The 15947-nt window shown below is 40.6% G+C and overlaps 5 protein-coding genes across 7 annotated transcripts; all 5 read left to right on the top strand.

Moving 5' to 3' along the window:
• Positions 1 to 566: 566 nt before the first annotated feature.
• On the top strand, positions 567 to 4977 carry RB195_025619 (uncharacterized protein; the record flags this gene model as incomplete). Of its 2 annotated transcripts, XM_064213843.1 has the most annotated exons (4): positions 567 to 624; positions 684 to 790; positions 4588 to 4736; positions 4908 to 4977. In XM_064213843.1, the coding sequence occupies 4 exons, from the start codon at positions 567 to 569 to the stop codon at positions 4975 to 4977; spliced, it is 384 nt and encodes a 127-aa protein (XP_064069724.1). The 2 variants fall into 2 exon arrangements, with proteins under 2 accessions (XP_064069724.1, XP_064069725.1); XM_064213844.1 differs by lacking the exon at positions 4908 to 4977 and having other exon boundaries at positions 4588 to 4740.
• A 171-nt stretch (positions 4978 to 5148) lies between these two features.
• Positions 5149 to 5631, top strand: RB195_025618 (uncharacterized protein; the record flags this gene model as incomplete). Its single annotated transcript, XM_064213842.1, has 1 exon — positions 5149 to 5631. One exon carries the CDS (start codon positions 5149 to 5151, stop codon positions 5629 to 5631), a length of 483 nt encoding a protein of 160 aa, XP_064069723.1.
• Positions 5632 to 5882: 251 nt separating this feature from the next.
• Positions 5883 to 6461, top strand: RB195_025617 (uncharacterized protein; the record flags this gene model as incomplete). Its single annotated transcript, XM_064213841.1, has 1 exon — positions 5883 to 6461. One exon carries the CDS (start codon positions 5883 to 5885, stop codon positions 6459 to 6461), a length of 579 nt encoding a protein of 192 aa, XP_064069722.1.
• A 206-nt stretch (positions 6462 to 6667) lies between these two features.
• Positions 6668 to 7327, top strand: RB195_025616 (uncharacterized protein; the record flags this gene model as incomplete). The annotated part of the gene is made up of 1 exon (XM_064213840.1): positions 6668 to 7327. The coding sequence occupies one exon, from the start codon at positions 6668 to 6670 to the stop codon at positions 7325 to 7327; it is 660 nt and encodes a 219-aa protein (XP_064069721.1).
• Positions 7328 to 7357: 30 nt separating this feature from the next.
• RB195_025615 (uncharacterized protein) lies at positions 7358 to 10224 on the top strand (the record flags this gene model as incomplete). Of its 2 annotated transcripts, XM_064213838.1 has the most annotated exons (8): positions 7511 to 7560; positions 7734 to 8030; positions 8125 to 8189; positions 8583 to 8698; positions 8826 to 8957; positions 9033 to 9099; positions 9492 to 9599; positions 10037 to 10224. In XM_064213838.1, the coding sequence occupies 8 exons, from the start codon at positions 7511 to 7513 to the stop codon at positions 10222 to 10224; spliced, it is 1023 nt and encodes a 340-aa protein (XP_064069720.1). The 2 variants fall into 2 exon arrangements, with proteins under 2 accessions (XP_064069719.1, XP_064069720.1); XM_064213839.1 differs by lacking the exon at positions 8125 to 8189 and having other exon boundaries at positions 7358 to 7560; positions 7734 to 8005.
• Between the last annotated feature and the right edge of the window lie 5723 nt (positions 10225 to 15947).

Genomic DNA, 15947 nt, shown 5'->3' with positions numbered 1-15947 from the left:
TCAACATCTCTCATAAAAAAAAACAATTTGCGGCCGCATCGAGGTTCTGGGTACTGTAGATGAATCTAGGTTTTTCTTCAAAAGATCCGAACGTTGATAAATCACTGATTTCGATGGATTTTTGCACTCAGAAGAACTGAACAAATAGACAAGAGTTCAGCAAATATGTTGGAAACACAACTCATTTCCTTCGTTTACTGTTCAATCGTGGATGTTATTCGCGAATCTCCTTTTAAATTGCCCCCAACATTAATTTCGCTATCGTTAACAATATTATCCTGGCATCCACAGTTTCGTGATCTTCAGAGTGCCATTCTTCATTCTGTTGATATATGAGGAACATAGCAGCTTCCTATCTTCAACCGAAATCAAACAAGAAAAAACATCCTGCTACTTTTTCATTGGTCTAATCACTGTTATAAAAGAATTTCTTATTTGAAAGCGATCATTAGTTAAAGAAATAATATATGCCACTTCATCTTTGATGCATCGTTTTGTGATGCAGATAACTTAAAAAAACATTGTCAGCACTCATAACTAGAAATACGAATTCAGGAAAAACCTCCATGCACTTCGCTGTGTTTGCCTTCTTGTTGGTCTCTGTAACCGGTTATCCTATAAATGGTAAGAAACGATCATCAGATATGTAAAAAACGAAATCCTAGAATAGTCTGATTTTTCAGATGAACTACTGCTTCCATTTAGTATTATTGGAGATATGGATTCACTTTCGAGAGATGGTGATATCTGGTACAGTCCAATGTCAATAGGAACTCTTGCGTTGAACGCGGTGAGCTGATGTTCCTTATGACTAACCTACTTGACTTATGGGCGGGTGTCACGGCATATCGTGGCGCTATCAGCATCTTCACAGATTCGTATAGCACCACTTCACTCATAACGTGACAAAGAAGCGAGAACGGTTGTCTTTGACTACTTCAGAAACTCGAGCAAGGTTTCTAACGTTTCATCCGCCTGCGCGCCATATCAACTTCCAGTTCTCTTTTGCACGTTCGACCAAGAATCTCTAAAAACCCTCTCCAACCGTAGATGGAGTGCCCAAGTCCGTGAGTCTCACATCATGATAGGACGAACTGCGGATAGGTAGACTCGCAGCATGACTTCGTTGGCAATAAGGGTCGTCCACAAGCACTTGGTCACTTGGAGTTGAATGCTGGCTTTAACGCGCCTTCGTTAAATATCTCTCTCGTATCTAGCTCTGTTCTTTAGCATAATACACAGGTAAGATAACTCATCCACGGGTTCAATAGGTTGTCGGTCCATCCTTCCGCTTGAGGAGATCCATACCTCCTTGCATTTATCAGGGCGGAGTCGCAGTCCGTAGGCTGGAGATCATTTCGATGCGAGGTTAACAACATGTATTTTCGCGTTGCTTGAGGCGAATATTACTACAGGCGTACTCAGTATCCACCAAGGGACGTGCAGAAGGTGCTAAAATGACATCGGTGGAACACTGCTCAACTGTTCTTCGCATTATGTGATAGACGAAAAAGTTGAGCAGAAGTCCCGCCACGGTCCCTTGTCTCCCCTCCCGTTTCCACTCCGAACGGTGGAGTGCGCCCAACTGGTATTTGAACTGTAGCAGTTCCATTTCTATTCATGTCGATAATTAGGCGTACGACTTTTTCTAGAGAATTTTCCTCCATTGGCGCAAAGTCCGTTGAGAAAACGGCGTCGGTAAGCAAAGTCGAAATTGGATTTGAAGTCTAGGACAGCTAATGGTTGGGGCTTCGAATGCTGCCACGCTTTAATCACTCTCCTCAGAATAAACAGTTGATTAATCGTCGATCGACCAAGGTGAAAGCCAGTTTGTATATACGAGCGGTTTTTTCGTGATGTTTGATTAGCCGGTACAGGATGACCTGCTTCAAAACCTTGAACGTTACACGCAGCAGTGATATGCCTCTGTGATTCCTGGGTTCTGCGATAGCTTCTTGTGGACAGGAGTTATGAGGGAGCGTCTCCACAACTCAGGTGTCCTTTCGCCAATCTATATTGATCGGATGGTCTCACGATTTCTAGAAGGAGGAAGAGATTTCAGCATTTCTGCGCCAACTCCATCGTCTTCATCAGACTTTCCATTCTTCGTTTTTTTGAAAACACCAGAACCTCCGACTCCGTCGGTGGTTTTTTGCTGATCGCAATTTACATTGGGCGTGAACGAATTCAGGTACAAACAGTGCTTGCCGATTCAGGAAGGCGTTAAAATGTTCCCTCAAGATCGGCAGGGTTGCATCCTTGACAGCGACTCCATTGACAGTGTTGAGGGCTTGAGAATATCTTTTCATTTTGTCCCTGTTGCAACTTCCTTCTCAGACTTTTTTTGGTTGAAATCATCAGTTCTGCGGACGGCACACACAGAATTATACGTGGAGTTTGTTTCAGCAGATGCAAAGGCGAACTTCTTCTTCGTTGCTAAAACCGAAAAGCGTTTTCTTCTCAACGTCCTAAATGCATTTAGTAGAAGAGTCATCGTCATTCACTCTCTTCGTGGTCCATCATCCAATATTGATCTACCCTCGTTGGCAAATCTTCCCACATCATTTATCATCCGTCTTTCAAATCTGCCAACTTGACCTTTGGTTGGTTTTGAGCTCCACCACATTTCTTCTCAAACTGTACCATCAAGCTGAGAAGAACTGGGCGGTGGTCGGAATCGGATGATGCCAGACAGCTCTAGATTTTTGATATCTGTCAGAACGTAATCGAGCTGAAGCTTAAGAGACAACATCTTCCGCTTTCGATCTTCTGACGTTGAAGGGCTTGTTCCTTACCACGTAAGGTGATGGCGTCGATAATTCTTCTTGAAGGCATCACTCCACGAATCTGGGGTGATGCGGTTTTCAGGGGTTATGCCAATACGGGGTAGTAGATTAGAGAGACGAAGGTGATTCCATCCATTCCTTCCTAATTGCCGTAAAAAACCGCTCCGAAGATGCGACTTTGAGCTTCCCGAGGCGCTATTTTCTGCAGTGATTTCTACTGGAGCGCGCCAGCCTTCTGCATGCGCCGCATCCTCCGGGCCGTTTCCTACGGGAATTAGGAAGAAATGGTCAGAATCACCCTCCTCCTCATAATCTTTTATCCAGTGTAGGCATTACGCACCTGAAACCCTCACCACCACAGACTCGTGGGGTGATGCTTTTAACTGTGAATGCAGTGATGAGATTCGTCCGCTCGCAAAGGCCCATCAGACGACTCCCGCTGTCCGATGATTGCTGCGTGGAATAGAACCATTTTTCAGGCGCATTGATTTCTTGTTTAAGTCTCATCATTGCAATCGCATCGTTCCGATAATAACCACCTGCTGTCTTAGCATCTTGGATACCAACGCACTGAGTTTATCATAAAATGGATTCTTATTGTAGTCCTCAGCGATTTGACGTCCCCTTGTTTCCGCTGTCTTTTTTGCAGCTGGTGACACAACTTCCTTCTCAGACGCTTTTCTGGCTGAAATCGTCGGTTCTGCGGGCAGCCCATACAGAATTGTTAGAAGAATTACATGGATTTTGTTTCCGCAGATGAGAGTTACGATCCAGAGTTTAAGTCCACTGCGATCCCACAATCGTACAAAGGTGCAACTTGATGATGTTGATCCAAACTCCTATTCCCTGCAGTGCAGCAAACGGTGCATCCAGGTGTCGCAGAAGTCTGGACAGAGCGGCCTACTGGAGTTCACTTGGCAGCGACCAGAGGCAGCGACCGGCGGCAGTTAAGCGTTACGAGACGAATTTCTGTTACCAAAGATCTCATGATAACTTCAGGCACTTGGCTTGTCAGCATATGAGCTTTGACGTTGTGTTGGACGACAGCACCTTTTTGCAATGTATGGGAGGTTTTTGCCGTATATCTGTGCGGGTTAGATGGCTCGTACGCTCCCAATCCGTGTATTCAAATGCCTGATTGAAAGCAGTGCCCACACGAGCGTAACAGTCAGACTTGTATTCATAGTCTCAACATAGTCTAATACCTGATACGGTGATTTATGTTGCGAAACTATTTGTTTGCAGAGGTGTTGAAGTTTTGAATCATTATAGTGAAATTTATGACGAAGCGAAAACCTTTGAATTATCGTCTACATCTACATTTATGCGCATTACAGGCCCCTGACTCCCACTTTTGTAGTTACAGACCATTCACTAGCTAATGAAAGAGACTGAAGTTCATTGAGATTAACATGTATATGATAAGAAAATTTTTGAATGGAGTCGCATTAGCAATTCCACGACAGAAAAGATGAGAAGAAGGCTTGTCTGAATTTGGTCACACATTCTGCATGTGATATAATTCTTTATAGAAAAGTACCAGAAGGAATTTTATTAATTTTAGAAATTGCTACAGCTTACTTAGATATTAGGAAGTAATGTGAAGTAAATTGCTGCAAAGGAAACAATAAAGCAAAAATAGTGAATATTAATCTTAAAAGAATCAACAAAGCAAAAAATATTAGCTAATTCATCCGTAGATTTTCTTGTTTTGAAAGAAAGAGAAACAATGCAAGGGAATTCAGTAGCATTCAAGAGAAAACATTTGTTCCTCAGATGTCAATTAAAATAAAGGTTTCAGAACAGAACAACCGCCTTCGTGCATTGGACATCATCCCATAACTATACATCGAAGCTAAACTATGATAATAGAGGAATGGAATTGAGTGATTTAAAGTACTATAATGGAAAATTGATGGCAGTTGAAGATAAAACTGGAGTCATTTACTGGTAAGCATACAAGCATCTCTGGGTTTAAACAGAAATTTTTCGTACCTATATTTCTAATTCTGTTTTGCTTTGAGTATCTTGTACGGATTGTAAAGGATATATTAAAATTGTGACGAAACGAATGGTTGTTGCCAAAGATTCCATGCTTCCTTCAGGCAGTTGACCTTTTAGGTTATGGGCTTTGGCGGTGTGCTGGACGACAGCACCTTTTTGCAATGTATGGGAAGCTTTTGCTATATAACAGTGCAGGTTATATAGCTCGTACGTTCCCAATGCGTACACTCGAACGCCTGATTGCGTTTAGTTAAAGCAGGGCCACCACGCGCAGGTAGCAATCAGACTCGTATACGCGGCCCTATCCAGACTTCTGCAATATCTCTGTGTGCCTTTTGCTGCACTGCAGGAAACACGCATGAGGGATCGGCCCGCCATCAGCATCGAAAATTACACCATATACTGCGGCGATGCTGATGAGAACAAAGTAGGTGGCTGCGCGATAGCTGTGAGGAACGATTACAAGAACCTGGTGGAGGAATTTGGCTCAACGTCGTCTAGATGCGCCTTTCTACGACTGCGGGATCGCAGAGGACGTAAACTCTGGATCGTAAGTGCTCACGCACCTACGGAAACCGCTGAGGACAACAGTAAGGACGCCTTCTATGATGAACTCAATGCGTTGATGTCTAAAATACCAAGCCAGCAGGTGGTTATTGTCGGAATCGACGCAAATGCGAAGATGGGACTCGAACAGCAATCCAATGTGCCAGGAAAATGGTACTATGCAGCGGAGCGCACGTCGGACAACGGTGATCGTCTGGTCGACTTGTGCGAACAGACGGGCCTAATCATCGCTTCACCGTTTAAGAGGAATCATCGACGGCATCAGCTCACGTGACAGGGGTCAACCCTTTTAACGCCTGAAGAGCAGCGCAAGCGGAAGATGAGGACTCTTAAACTTCAACTCGAATACGTTCTGACGAGGAACATTCTTCAGTCAGATATCCGAAAATCTAGAGCTGTTTGGGACGTCGCGTTTGACTCTGACCACCGTCCAGTTCTTCTTAGTTTCAAGATACGGTTCCACAAGAGAAACCGAGGAGTTCCTCTTCAAGCGAAAATCGACATGGCAGGTCTGATAGACGATGAATGCAGAAGAAAATTCCGCCAATGTCTATTCACGTTGGAGTACGGACCAGGAAGAAGCTTAGCGATGCGGATTCCTTCACTAAGTGCATCCAGGACGCTGCAAGGGAAACGCTCCCGGTTCTATTGCCGCGGAAGAAGTTTGCCTTTGCATCTGCGGAAACAAAATCCACATACAATTCTGTATGTGCTGCGCGCAGCGCTGGTGACTTCAACCAGGAAAAGTGTCTTAGAAGGAAGTTGCGTCGTCAACTGCAACAAGACCGCGATAACGAGTGGATGTCAAGAGCGATGGAGTTTGAGAAGGCGTGGGAGGACAGGAACCCGCGGAAAGCCTACGTTCTACTAAAACAGTATAGCGGCAAAATGAAGAGATGTTCCCATGTCTTCAACACTGCTAATGGGGTAGCTGTCGGTGAAGCAACCCTTGCAGTTTGGAAGGAACACTTCAAGACCTTGCTGAACCGGCTAGCACCGTCAGCTCCTGAACTCGAACACGTTCATAGACCGACATATGCGGTTAACGAGGAGCCGCCGACCGAGTCGGAGGTCCTGGTCTGTATTCAGAAAATGAGGAATTGAAAATCTGGTGGAGACGACGGGATTGGCGCAGAAATGCTAAAATATCTTCCTCCGTCTGGGATTCGTGAGATGACAAAGATCATCCGTTCAATATGGCTAAACGAAAGGATACTTGATTCGTGGAGACACGCTATCATAGTTCCCCTCCACAAGAAGTTATCCGTCACGGACCCAAAACTTATCAAGGAATCTCTTTGCTGCGTGTTATGTGCAAGGTACTGGAGCGCCTTATCCTGGACCGACTCATTAAACATCGCGAAGAAACAACGCGCGACGAGCGAGCTGGCTTTCGTCCTGGCCGATCTACGATTGACCAGGTGTTCATCATCATGAGAGTGATCGAAATCTGGCAGCGGTATTCGAAGCCAATGCAACTAGCGTTTCTGGACTTTGAAGCCGCGCTCGACCCTCCTTACCGAGGCCGTCTTCTCAACGCGCTCCGCGCCGATGGAGTGCCAGGAAAGTTCGTTCACTTGCTTTATGACATGAATCAACGAACAACTGCTGCAGTTCGAACACCAGCCGGATGTACAACACCGTTTGAAATGGTAGCTGGAGTAAGACAAGAGGCGGTGGCAGGACCCTTCCTGTTCAATTTCGCCATCGACGACATTATGCGAAGAACAGTCGACCAGTGTCCTGCCGACATTGTCTTAGCACCATCAGTTTGCCCCTTGACTGACCTCGAGTACGCTGACGACGTTGTTATATTCGCGGAAAGCAGCACGAAACTTCAACATGTTGTCAACCTTGTATCGAAGCTGGCTGCAGCCTACGGACTACGCCTACGCCCTGATAAACGCAAGCAGATATGGATCTCTTCGAGACCTCGAACGGGAATCAGGGTGGACGAACAACCGATATAACTCGTCGATGAGTTCTGTTACTTGGGCTGTATGCTGAAGAACAACGGCAGCTACGAGAGAGATGTTCAGCGAAGATGCGCTAAGACCACTTCTGCATTTAACTCCTTTACGAAATGTCTGTGGTCGACCCCCATCACCAACGAAGTCAAGCTGCGAGTCTACCTATCCGCAATTCGCCCCATCATGATGTACGGATCGGAGACTTGGACAGCACCATCAACGGTTATGGAGAGGTTTGACTGCACGGAACGAAAGCTGCTTAGACGGCTACTTGGCTACTTTTGGCCTAGGGTATGCCACCATGAAGATCTTTACGTAGAAATTGATGTGGTATACCGGCGGATGACACGTGGAAGACACCAACATCTAAAGTAAATCGTCTTCGCTTCTTTGGTCATATATTAAGGAGACCGGCAGATCGCCTTGTCCAACGAGTTCTGAAGAGTTCGTCGGGTTTGAGCTGGAAGAAGACACCTGGCCGAAAACGGAAGTTCTGGACTGAGGTGGTAAAAGAGGACCTGAGGACACTCGGCGTGGATAGGCAGTTCAGGCGAGACGTAAGGCTTCGCAGAACATGGAATAGCGACGACTGGATTGATTCTGTGCAAGCTCTCGCAGAAGATCGAGAAGGTTGGGCAGAGCTGTGTTCAAGGACGGCACACCTCGGCGAAGATGAGGGTAATCGCGTCAGGCGAAGACATCAGTCCGCCGATTAAGTCAAGTAAGTCAATATTAAAATTGTTGGATCTGTTTCATACTAATGAAAATTTTCTGAGACACCAACTATCACTTTTTAGGATAGATGGTAAGAAGGCAATTCCATGGGTGATCTTATCGGAAGCAGATAACACAGCAGAAGGATGTGAGTTTACACAAATTAAACTTGATAGTATTATTATTTGAAGAACACTGCGTGAAAAATGTTCTTAAATGCTCCCACTATGTTGTAGTGCTTCCCTTTTATTTCTTATCCCACATCCAAAGAGTGCATCCAAAGAAATAAAAAATTCCTTGAAGTGTTCTGATCGTCTGAACTCTAACCACATACGGAGTTCGCTACGCATGAAGAAACACTGTTTTCTCCCTTTTCTTCTCCTCCTTACTTTTAAGCCTTTTAATCTCTTGAAAACTTACCAGTTTGGCTTCTCTATCAGCGTCACCTAGTGAAAATCCGAAAATTCAATTTTTCACTGCTGTCCCCATTTTTGCGCTTTAGTTCGGCTTTACCTTCTCAAAGTTCTAGTCACATTTTCAGTTTTCAAGGGAGAATGGCTTACCGTAAAAGATAACTTTCTTTATTGTGGTAGTATTGGGAAAGAAAAAACAACCGACATTGGAGAATTTCTGGATGATAATCCTATGTTTGTGAAGGTATGTGTCATATTTTTATCAAAAGAGGAGATGCATCACTCCTCCATGAATAGTTCGTGATATGTCCTATTTTTTTAAAATACATTAACAATTAGAGCTTGAAGATATGTAGGTATAGTAAATTCAGAAGATTTCTGCTGAAGGAATTGTACAAACCGAGAATTGGGTCAAATATTATATTGCTTTACGATCCGCTATTGATATTCATTTTCCTGGATACGTTATCCATGAAGCTGTTCAATGGTCCGATGTGCATAAGGTTCAACTAGAAATCTTCTTGATTTTTTTTTAGTATCATGCAGCAACACTGTGCTCTAATGAAGAGATTTTCCAGAAATGGTTTTTCCTACCGCGTCATTTGTCAAAGTTGGCTTACAACAATTACTCCACAGAAGAAACGGGTGAATATTTTTTTTTAATATTTAGACGTTAGCTCTACTTTTTTTCAAGTTTTGTTTATTGTCCAGAAATATGTTGGGAAATGTAGGTAAACTAAGTTAGGCTAACATTAAAAGTGAGAAGTTTTGGTTCGTTTTGCTCCGTTCATATCTCGTTGAGGAAAGTAGTCATCCACAAGCAGGTATAGAAATCTCCATAGTTTTCTCGCTCAATGGTAACATCTTTCAAATTTTGGGTATGATGCCTAAAAAATGGAATATTTGCGTGGGAGCCAAAAAAGACCTAAAAATTTCACACTAATTTTTTAAACATCGAGTCACGAAAGGCCGTCTGGAACGTTACTCGGTCGTAAGTAAACAAGTAATTGTGTAAACATTTAACGTTCTTTTTTCAGGGGCAAATGTTCTCTTGGCAGCAAGTGAAGAGTTCGATGATATAAGTGCTATTGCTATCGGCAGAGAGATTGTCACGCGAGGATTCAGCGCTTTTCAATTTGTGCCACGTAAGTATTCGCATACGGAAATAAAACGCCTTTGATTAATGAATAAATGATTTTCTTATTTTTCTTTTGCAACTTTTTCTTCACATATATTCGGAAAGGATTTTCCAGAATTTTCAGGACGAATACTCCCAATTAGTCATTTTCTGCCTTTGACGATGAATTGCTTTGTTTATCGTTTAAACAAGGGCTATTAATCCATGAAATTCTTCCAGAAATTCTGGACTTTCTCCTTTTTATTTCTTGTTTCCCGAATTGTGCATGAAAGAGAAGAAAACTCAGTGAAATTTTCCTATAGAACACCAATATGGGCCAAGTTGAATATTCATAAAGTAGCATTAATTAAAATTTATTTTGCTTCTTCTTAAAATTTTTTGAAGCTTTCTCAGGAGTTGATCTTCATCCTTATTTATGTAATGTCTTGAAAAACCTAATTTCAGGCACGAACGATACAATCATAGTTGCACTAAAGACTGAAGAGTTGCACGGGAAACCATTTGCATCCTTCGTCATGGTTTTCACTATCAACGGCGACATTATCCTTGATGAAACTAGGATTCCTGGAGATATCAAATATGAAGGATTAGAGTTTCTGTACGAGCAGAACTTTAAGAGCTTAACTGCATAGGTCTACATATTCTGTTCTAATTTGAAACAGTAAAAAAATTGCGGGTTTGGTGGGTAACGAATAAAAAAAAACCGTTCGACGTCAGGCAGCCAGTTGCAATCGAAAGAGTTCTTTAATAGAATTTTTTAAAAAATAAGTACATAATTTTGTTCTTTTGCACTGATTTTTTCCCAGATACATTTTAAGCATTTCCAAGAGGTGCCCTCACAGTTTATTTGCGTGCACTATATCAAGACGTGTGTGTTTCGTCCTTCAAGGAAATTAGTGGATCAAGTTTCTGGACGTCTTTGATTTCTCCATGTCACAAAAGTTAATGAAGTTTTCTTCCTTATTTTCTGTTCTACAAGTAGATAGACGTAAGAGCATAGCAGGCAAAATATGAGTATAAATTCATATCAATATTTTCCTGTGAACAGTTTTTAGCTGTGGTTTTTTAAGAATCGCCTATATTGAACTACACAATTGTGTTATATTTATCACTATTATGTATATTTTAATTATATATTCATAAAGTATTTATTCATATTTCAGTAACGTTTATAATTGGCAAACATTTTTTTATTTGCAACATAAATCACATCAAGCACGTTTCAATAATCTTTTAACAGGAAAAAATTAGGTTATAGCCAAGGTTGATCAAAAGTAAATACCACGGAAATGAGTTAATTCATACTTGACTTTTCTTCTTGAGTGATAATGCTCACCGTAAAACCAACAGTACATATCTCATGTCTGCAGCGTCGTACACTATCAGTTAGTTAAAGATTTCCCTCATTCCTTTAGGGGATAGGTTGAGTTTGCTGTCTTATAAAGCCTGAACCAGTTAGTCCAAACAAAACACGATTCTGGAGTTTTTTTTTTTTAATAATTTTATTCCTCAAAGTTCTCTATTGCCCACTGCTAACCTATTTTCTTGTAATCATCACGATGCTTGCAACAAATTATTCTAATTTAAAATTTCGTTGAAATAAATAAATTAAATAAATTTGAAGCTTATCAAGAAACTCCACGATATTTGCGAAACTAAGAAAATACAGAGAAACGTGGCTGAAATATGTTCATTTAGTCTTCAGTAAGAATGTTTTCACGGCAGTGTGCGGCGCCGATAGCTATTCTTTTGGTATGGAGTTTTATTGATTGAGCACTGTTCCTGAATCAAAATTATTCTTCATTGTGTTATAGTTGTTGGGGGGAGGGAGGGAGTGTAGCGCAGTCGGTAAGAGGTTCCGCTGTCTGCACGATCAATCGGAGAGATTCGAATCCGCCCTGGTGCTCACCAAGTCGTTTTTCCCTGTGATGAATAATAAATTGTAAATAATTGGTTTGATAAATTGGTGCCAGACTTGCTTGGGAGGATAAAAACGCTGACTTGACACATCGGCTAGCCTCCGCAGTCATTGTATATGGCGGTTATACGTTCGTAAACCTCAAACGATTCTGAACTGAAGTGGAAGTGGTGGCGCATCTCAAGCCAGACAATGTAGCCCTTATCCGTTATGTTATAAATCGTAAAAATATGCACCTCAAGCATAAATAACGAAGAGAAACGAGGTTAAACAAGTCTACAGGCGTCTAAAGTTCAGAGTCTAGTGTCAAGGAGGTGAACTATTCAGAGGAGTGTGAGTTCATTAAAAAAAACAGAATTACTGGTACTTTCAAATTTCATGGTTCCTAATCAGTCTTATTTACAATGTGGTTAAATACTTTGGATATTATCGCGATTCTTCCCTCTGTTATCCTATAATATTTACTCATTTTTCAATTGTGTGATTTAATTTACCAACTTTAGTCCGCAAATATGACCTAACCAGAGACGACAAGATAATCGATAGCGTCAATCAGGCGCTGTCAGGGATTCACGCTTCTTTTAAGTGGGGAATTAATTATTTTGAACAGTTCATCACAAAGGGGGCGGGTGTAGCGCAGTCGATAAGAGGTTCGCTGTAGGCGCACGGTCGATGGCTCAAAACTGCCCTGGTGCCTGCCAATCTCTTTATCTTTCCGCGATGGATAAATTGATACCAGACTTGTCTGGGAGCATAAAAGCACTGACTTGATCATCTGCTGCCCCACTCCCTCTCCAAGTCACTGTCTAACTCAACACCTGTTCCGAAACGTCAACGATTACGAACTGCACTAAAACGCGTTGACACATCACAAGTGGATTGATTAGCCAGAGATTTTATCCTTTTTTAAGCTTCTCCCTGTAGTAGTATATAGTTTTACGTCTTCAGCGTTAGGTTTTATAGGTTTACCAAAGATAAACTGAAAGAAATATTCTTTTGTGTTCACGGATTTCTTGATGAATTTAGAGCAAACAATATAAAAATCCTTGCTTCATTAAGTCCGCATCTGCAATTGACGCCCGCGAGTAGTAGTTGAAGAATTGACACGCCTCCAGCACATTTTTCTTTATTGAAAGGTAATTAGGGTGTCCGCTTTCTTTTTTCTATTCATTTTGTGGTTTTTTTATCCGAGAATTGGGGAAAACATAGTGTTTTCTTAGTTCTCTGACGATGTTCATTTTCCTTGTTAATCTAATCCTGCATTTTACCTTTGAACATCCCACCGATGCAAGTTCCATTCTTTTCAAAGCTGTTATGCTTAGAATAGAAATGAGAGCAGTTTCTCATTGTCCGGACACTTTCAAAACAAAAACTGTTGCGGAGATAACTTGATATCCGTGAGGATCATACTTAAAAATCCCCACGCTGTCTCAATTGCACTGCAGAGCCATCCAGATGGGCCGTGACCCTCGCTGAGATGGGACACAGTCGCGTACCTTGCCCATCTAAATAGATTGGAAGGAATAATAAAAGCAGATAACCATTATTTGAACAATCGACAAATTTTTACGTGGTTTTTTTTTATCGAGGAATGATCCTGACGTTGTTGTGCAAGCTAACGCATTATTTGCTTAGCGGACGTCAGAAAGTGCCATTCCATGCAGTGTTCATAATGTGCAGCATAATATTGCCTGAACAAAAAAAAACGGAAAAAGGCTATCATAAAAGGATCTTTTTGACTTCCATAACCGTGTGTATATTCCATTCCGCCAACCGCCAAAGATTTTATCGTCGTCGACTTTTGTTGTCCCCGTTATCTTCCGTAAAAGATCCGGGGAAATCCTTTGTTGACAATTCGTTAGACCCATCGGCAGCATGCCGTTTTGTTTAGTACTTCGATAAACAATTTTGAGCTGGTCGTTTAGCTCAAATAGTGATAGTTATTATTGCACATAGTATCTAATTCACTTTACTAAGTACATATTCAAAGTTGTTCGCGATGTCGGATCAAGCATGACGTAATTCTTTGAAAATCGTCGACGCCATGAAGGTGCGATCTAGATATCGTTGTACTGAATAATCTTCACTTTCGACTGAATTTCATTCCACAGATGTGAGCTGGAAAAATTCCGGAATCCTATCTTGCATTTCAATCATCACAAGTTCCCCTCCCATTCATCATAGTTCAGTCGAACTGCGGTCTAAGCCCTTCCACCTTGTCATCTCAGCTGTCATCGGTTGCTTTCCTCGCTGTTTCCGTCGTCGTCGACGACGAAATAAGTGGAAATGAAATCAACAAGTTGTTCGCTATGAACTCTATTATTTCCAATATTGCCCTTTTTTAAAGCTATTATCAAAGACTGAAGTGAATTTGAAGGAGATTTATTGAGTTTATTTTAAAAGTGCAAAATGTTTATTTGATGTTTTTGTTATTTCTTCATGGAGTATTAGGTCGATGGAAAGCGGCTAGGATTGATATTGACGAAATTTTAAATTTTTTCCGAAACATCTCAGGAATAGGTTACTATAAAGTATCGTTAATAAATTTAAAAAATAAAAAAATACCCGTAATGTTGGTCAGAAATTTGGTCTGGGAGCGTCTACCTGTTCCCTGAATGTTGTACATATGTTACGAAAATTGTCTTCCTATGTTTCACCCAAAAATTGCACCAATATGTTAAAAATTCAGAAAATCAAAGAATTCATCGAAAGTTCAAAACTCAGGAAATTTTACTTCCTACCTATTCAAAAATTTTATCGAGTTTTTTTTTATTCAAGTGCTCTCTGAGCTGTTCATTCTAATATTTGATACTTAAAACATTTTGTTTGTGACAGTTATCAAATTAATTCTGCATTTGAGTAGCAGATTTCCTGCATTTTGTTATTATTGTTCTTGTTATTAATAAATTCCTTCACAATGAGTCAAGAAATAATTTGTAAGTGTTTTTACCAATTTAAAGGTAGCCGCACAAAACAAAAGAAGAAAAAGGAAAAAGAGTAGACAAAATTTAATCTTACATGGAAGGTACCTTTTTGGTTTTATAAAAAGACGTTTTTTTATCTTGTTTTTGTACTAAAGTGCAATGTCAAATGGACAAAACGCCACCTTCCTTTCTTTTTGCTTTTCGACATCATCTTCTTTTTGTGCTTAATCGAGGTGCTAGGGCCGCGGAAGCTGAGGGCAAGATTTGTGTTGTGTATGGAGGGCATCGAATGATGCATGAAAAACACGAAACAAAAACTCAAAAAAGAACAAAAAACTTGCTGAGCGATGATAGAAAACTATAAACAATAGAGAAGAGCGTCTTGTTAATTCGGCCTATGAAATTTTCTTTTTGGTTAAGATATAATTTGAAAAAGAAAACGCCTATAAAATATTTTTCAACCTATTGCACAACTACTACTACCCACATAAATTTCAGCATTTAGCAGTGAAAATTCGATCGATTCTAATTGAGAGACAACTCACCAATTTATATTAATATAATTCTTTAAACTCACTCAACTCAAATCCTACTTCTATACTTCTTTTAAAGAGATTTTTCTACAGTACTCCTAATGTGATCAATTTTACAACGATGATTTTCATGTAGTGAGGATTTTTCGCGAGTTTATACATTCTATACCAGAGTTTTTCCTCAGTTCACATCTAAAAATTGAGTTTTTTTCGCACCCCTTCTTACAATCTCTTGGAATGATCTTCCACTTAAACTGTATCATTGTGCAATGACTAATGCATCGCGATGTTTCATTCTATTAGTAAGCCAACTAAAATTTTCCTTGCTTTCAGCTCTTTTTTAACTTGCTAATTTATTTTTCGTTTTCACCTTCAGCTGGCGAAAACTAATTGTTTTTTTGACATGTTTCAGCCTCATCTCACATTTCACGTCTCATTCGTGTATGCATTCACAGACTGAATTTGTTAATTTCTAATGAAATCTTCAAATATGACAGTTCTCCGTCATCGCAACCAACTCCGTTAGACGTTTTTCAGTTACCAAACAAGTTTTTTATACCTCATTCTGAAACAATAAATACTCCTGTGCATAGACGTCTGATAATCTTTTTTTTTTCCTGATTTTTCCTCTTTTTAGAAATAATATGCTGTTTATAAGCAAAAATTTCATATTCTTGGGGATTATGACGGTGTCTCTCTTGTCCTATTGCCTCGAATCAGCTGTGTGTATGTATTGACCTCCTCCTCACAATGCTGGCGCATCTGTTTTGTGAAGACGTTAGGATGTTTATGTTCCCATAGCCTCCTTTCCTCTTTCCAGTTGTTTAATGACGTCATTATCATTTGAATTAAAAAGTGACCTTTATTTACTTGTTTCCTTATCTTATTTATCTCACATCTTCTTATCTTACCAGTTTTCACTGATTAGTAGGGATTATTTTCAATACAGTGCTTTATCATGGTTCTTTCAGAATTCCTAA

This window comes from Necator americanus, chromosome X (assembly GCF_031761385.1).
Source record: "Necator americanus strain Aroian chromosome X, whole genome shotgun sequence".
In the NCBI taxonomy this organism is placed as follows: Eukaryota; Metazoa; Nematoda; class Chromadorea; order Rhabditida; family Ancylostomatidae; genus Necator; species Necator americanus.
The sequence above is the reverse complement of the archived record's forward strand: the minus strand, read 5'-3'. Positions and strand labels throughout refer to the sequence as shown.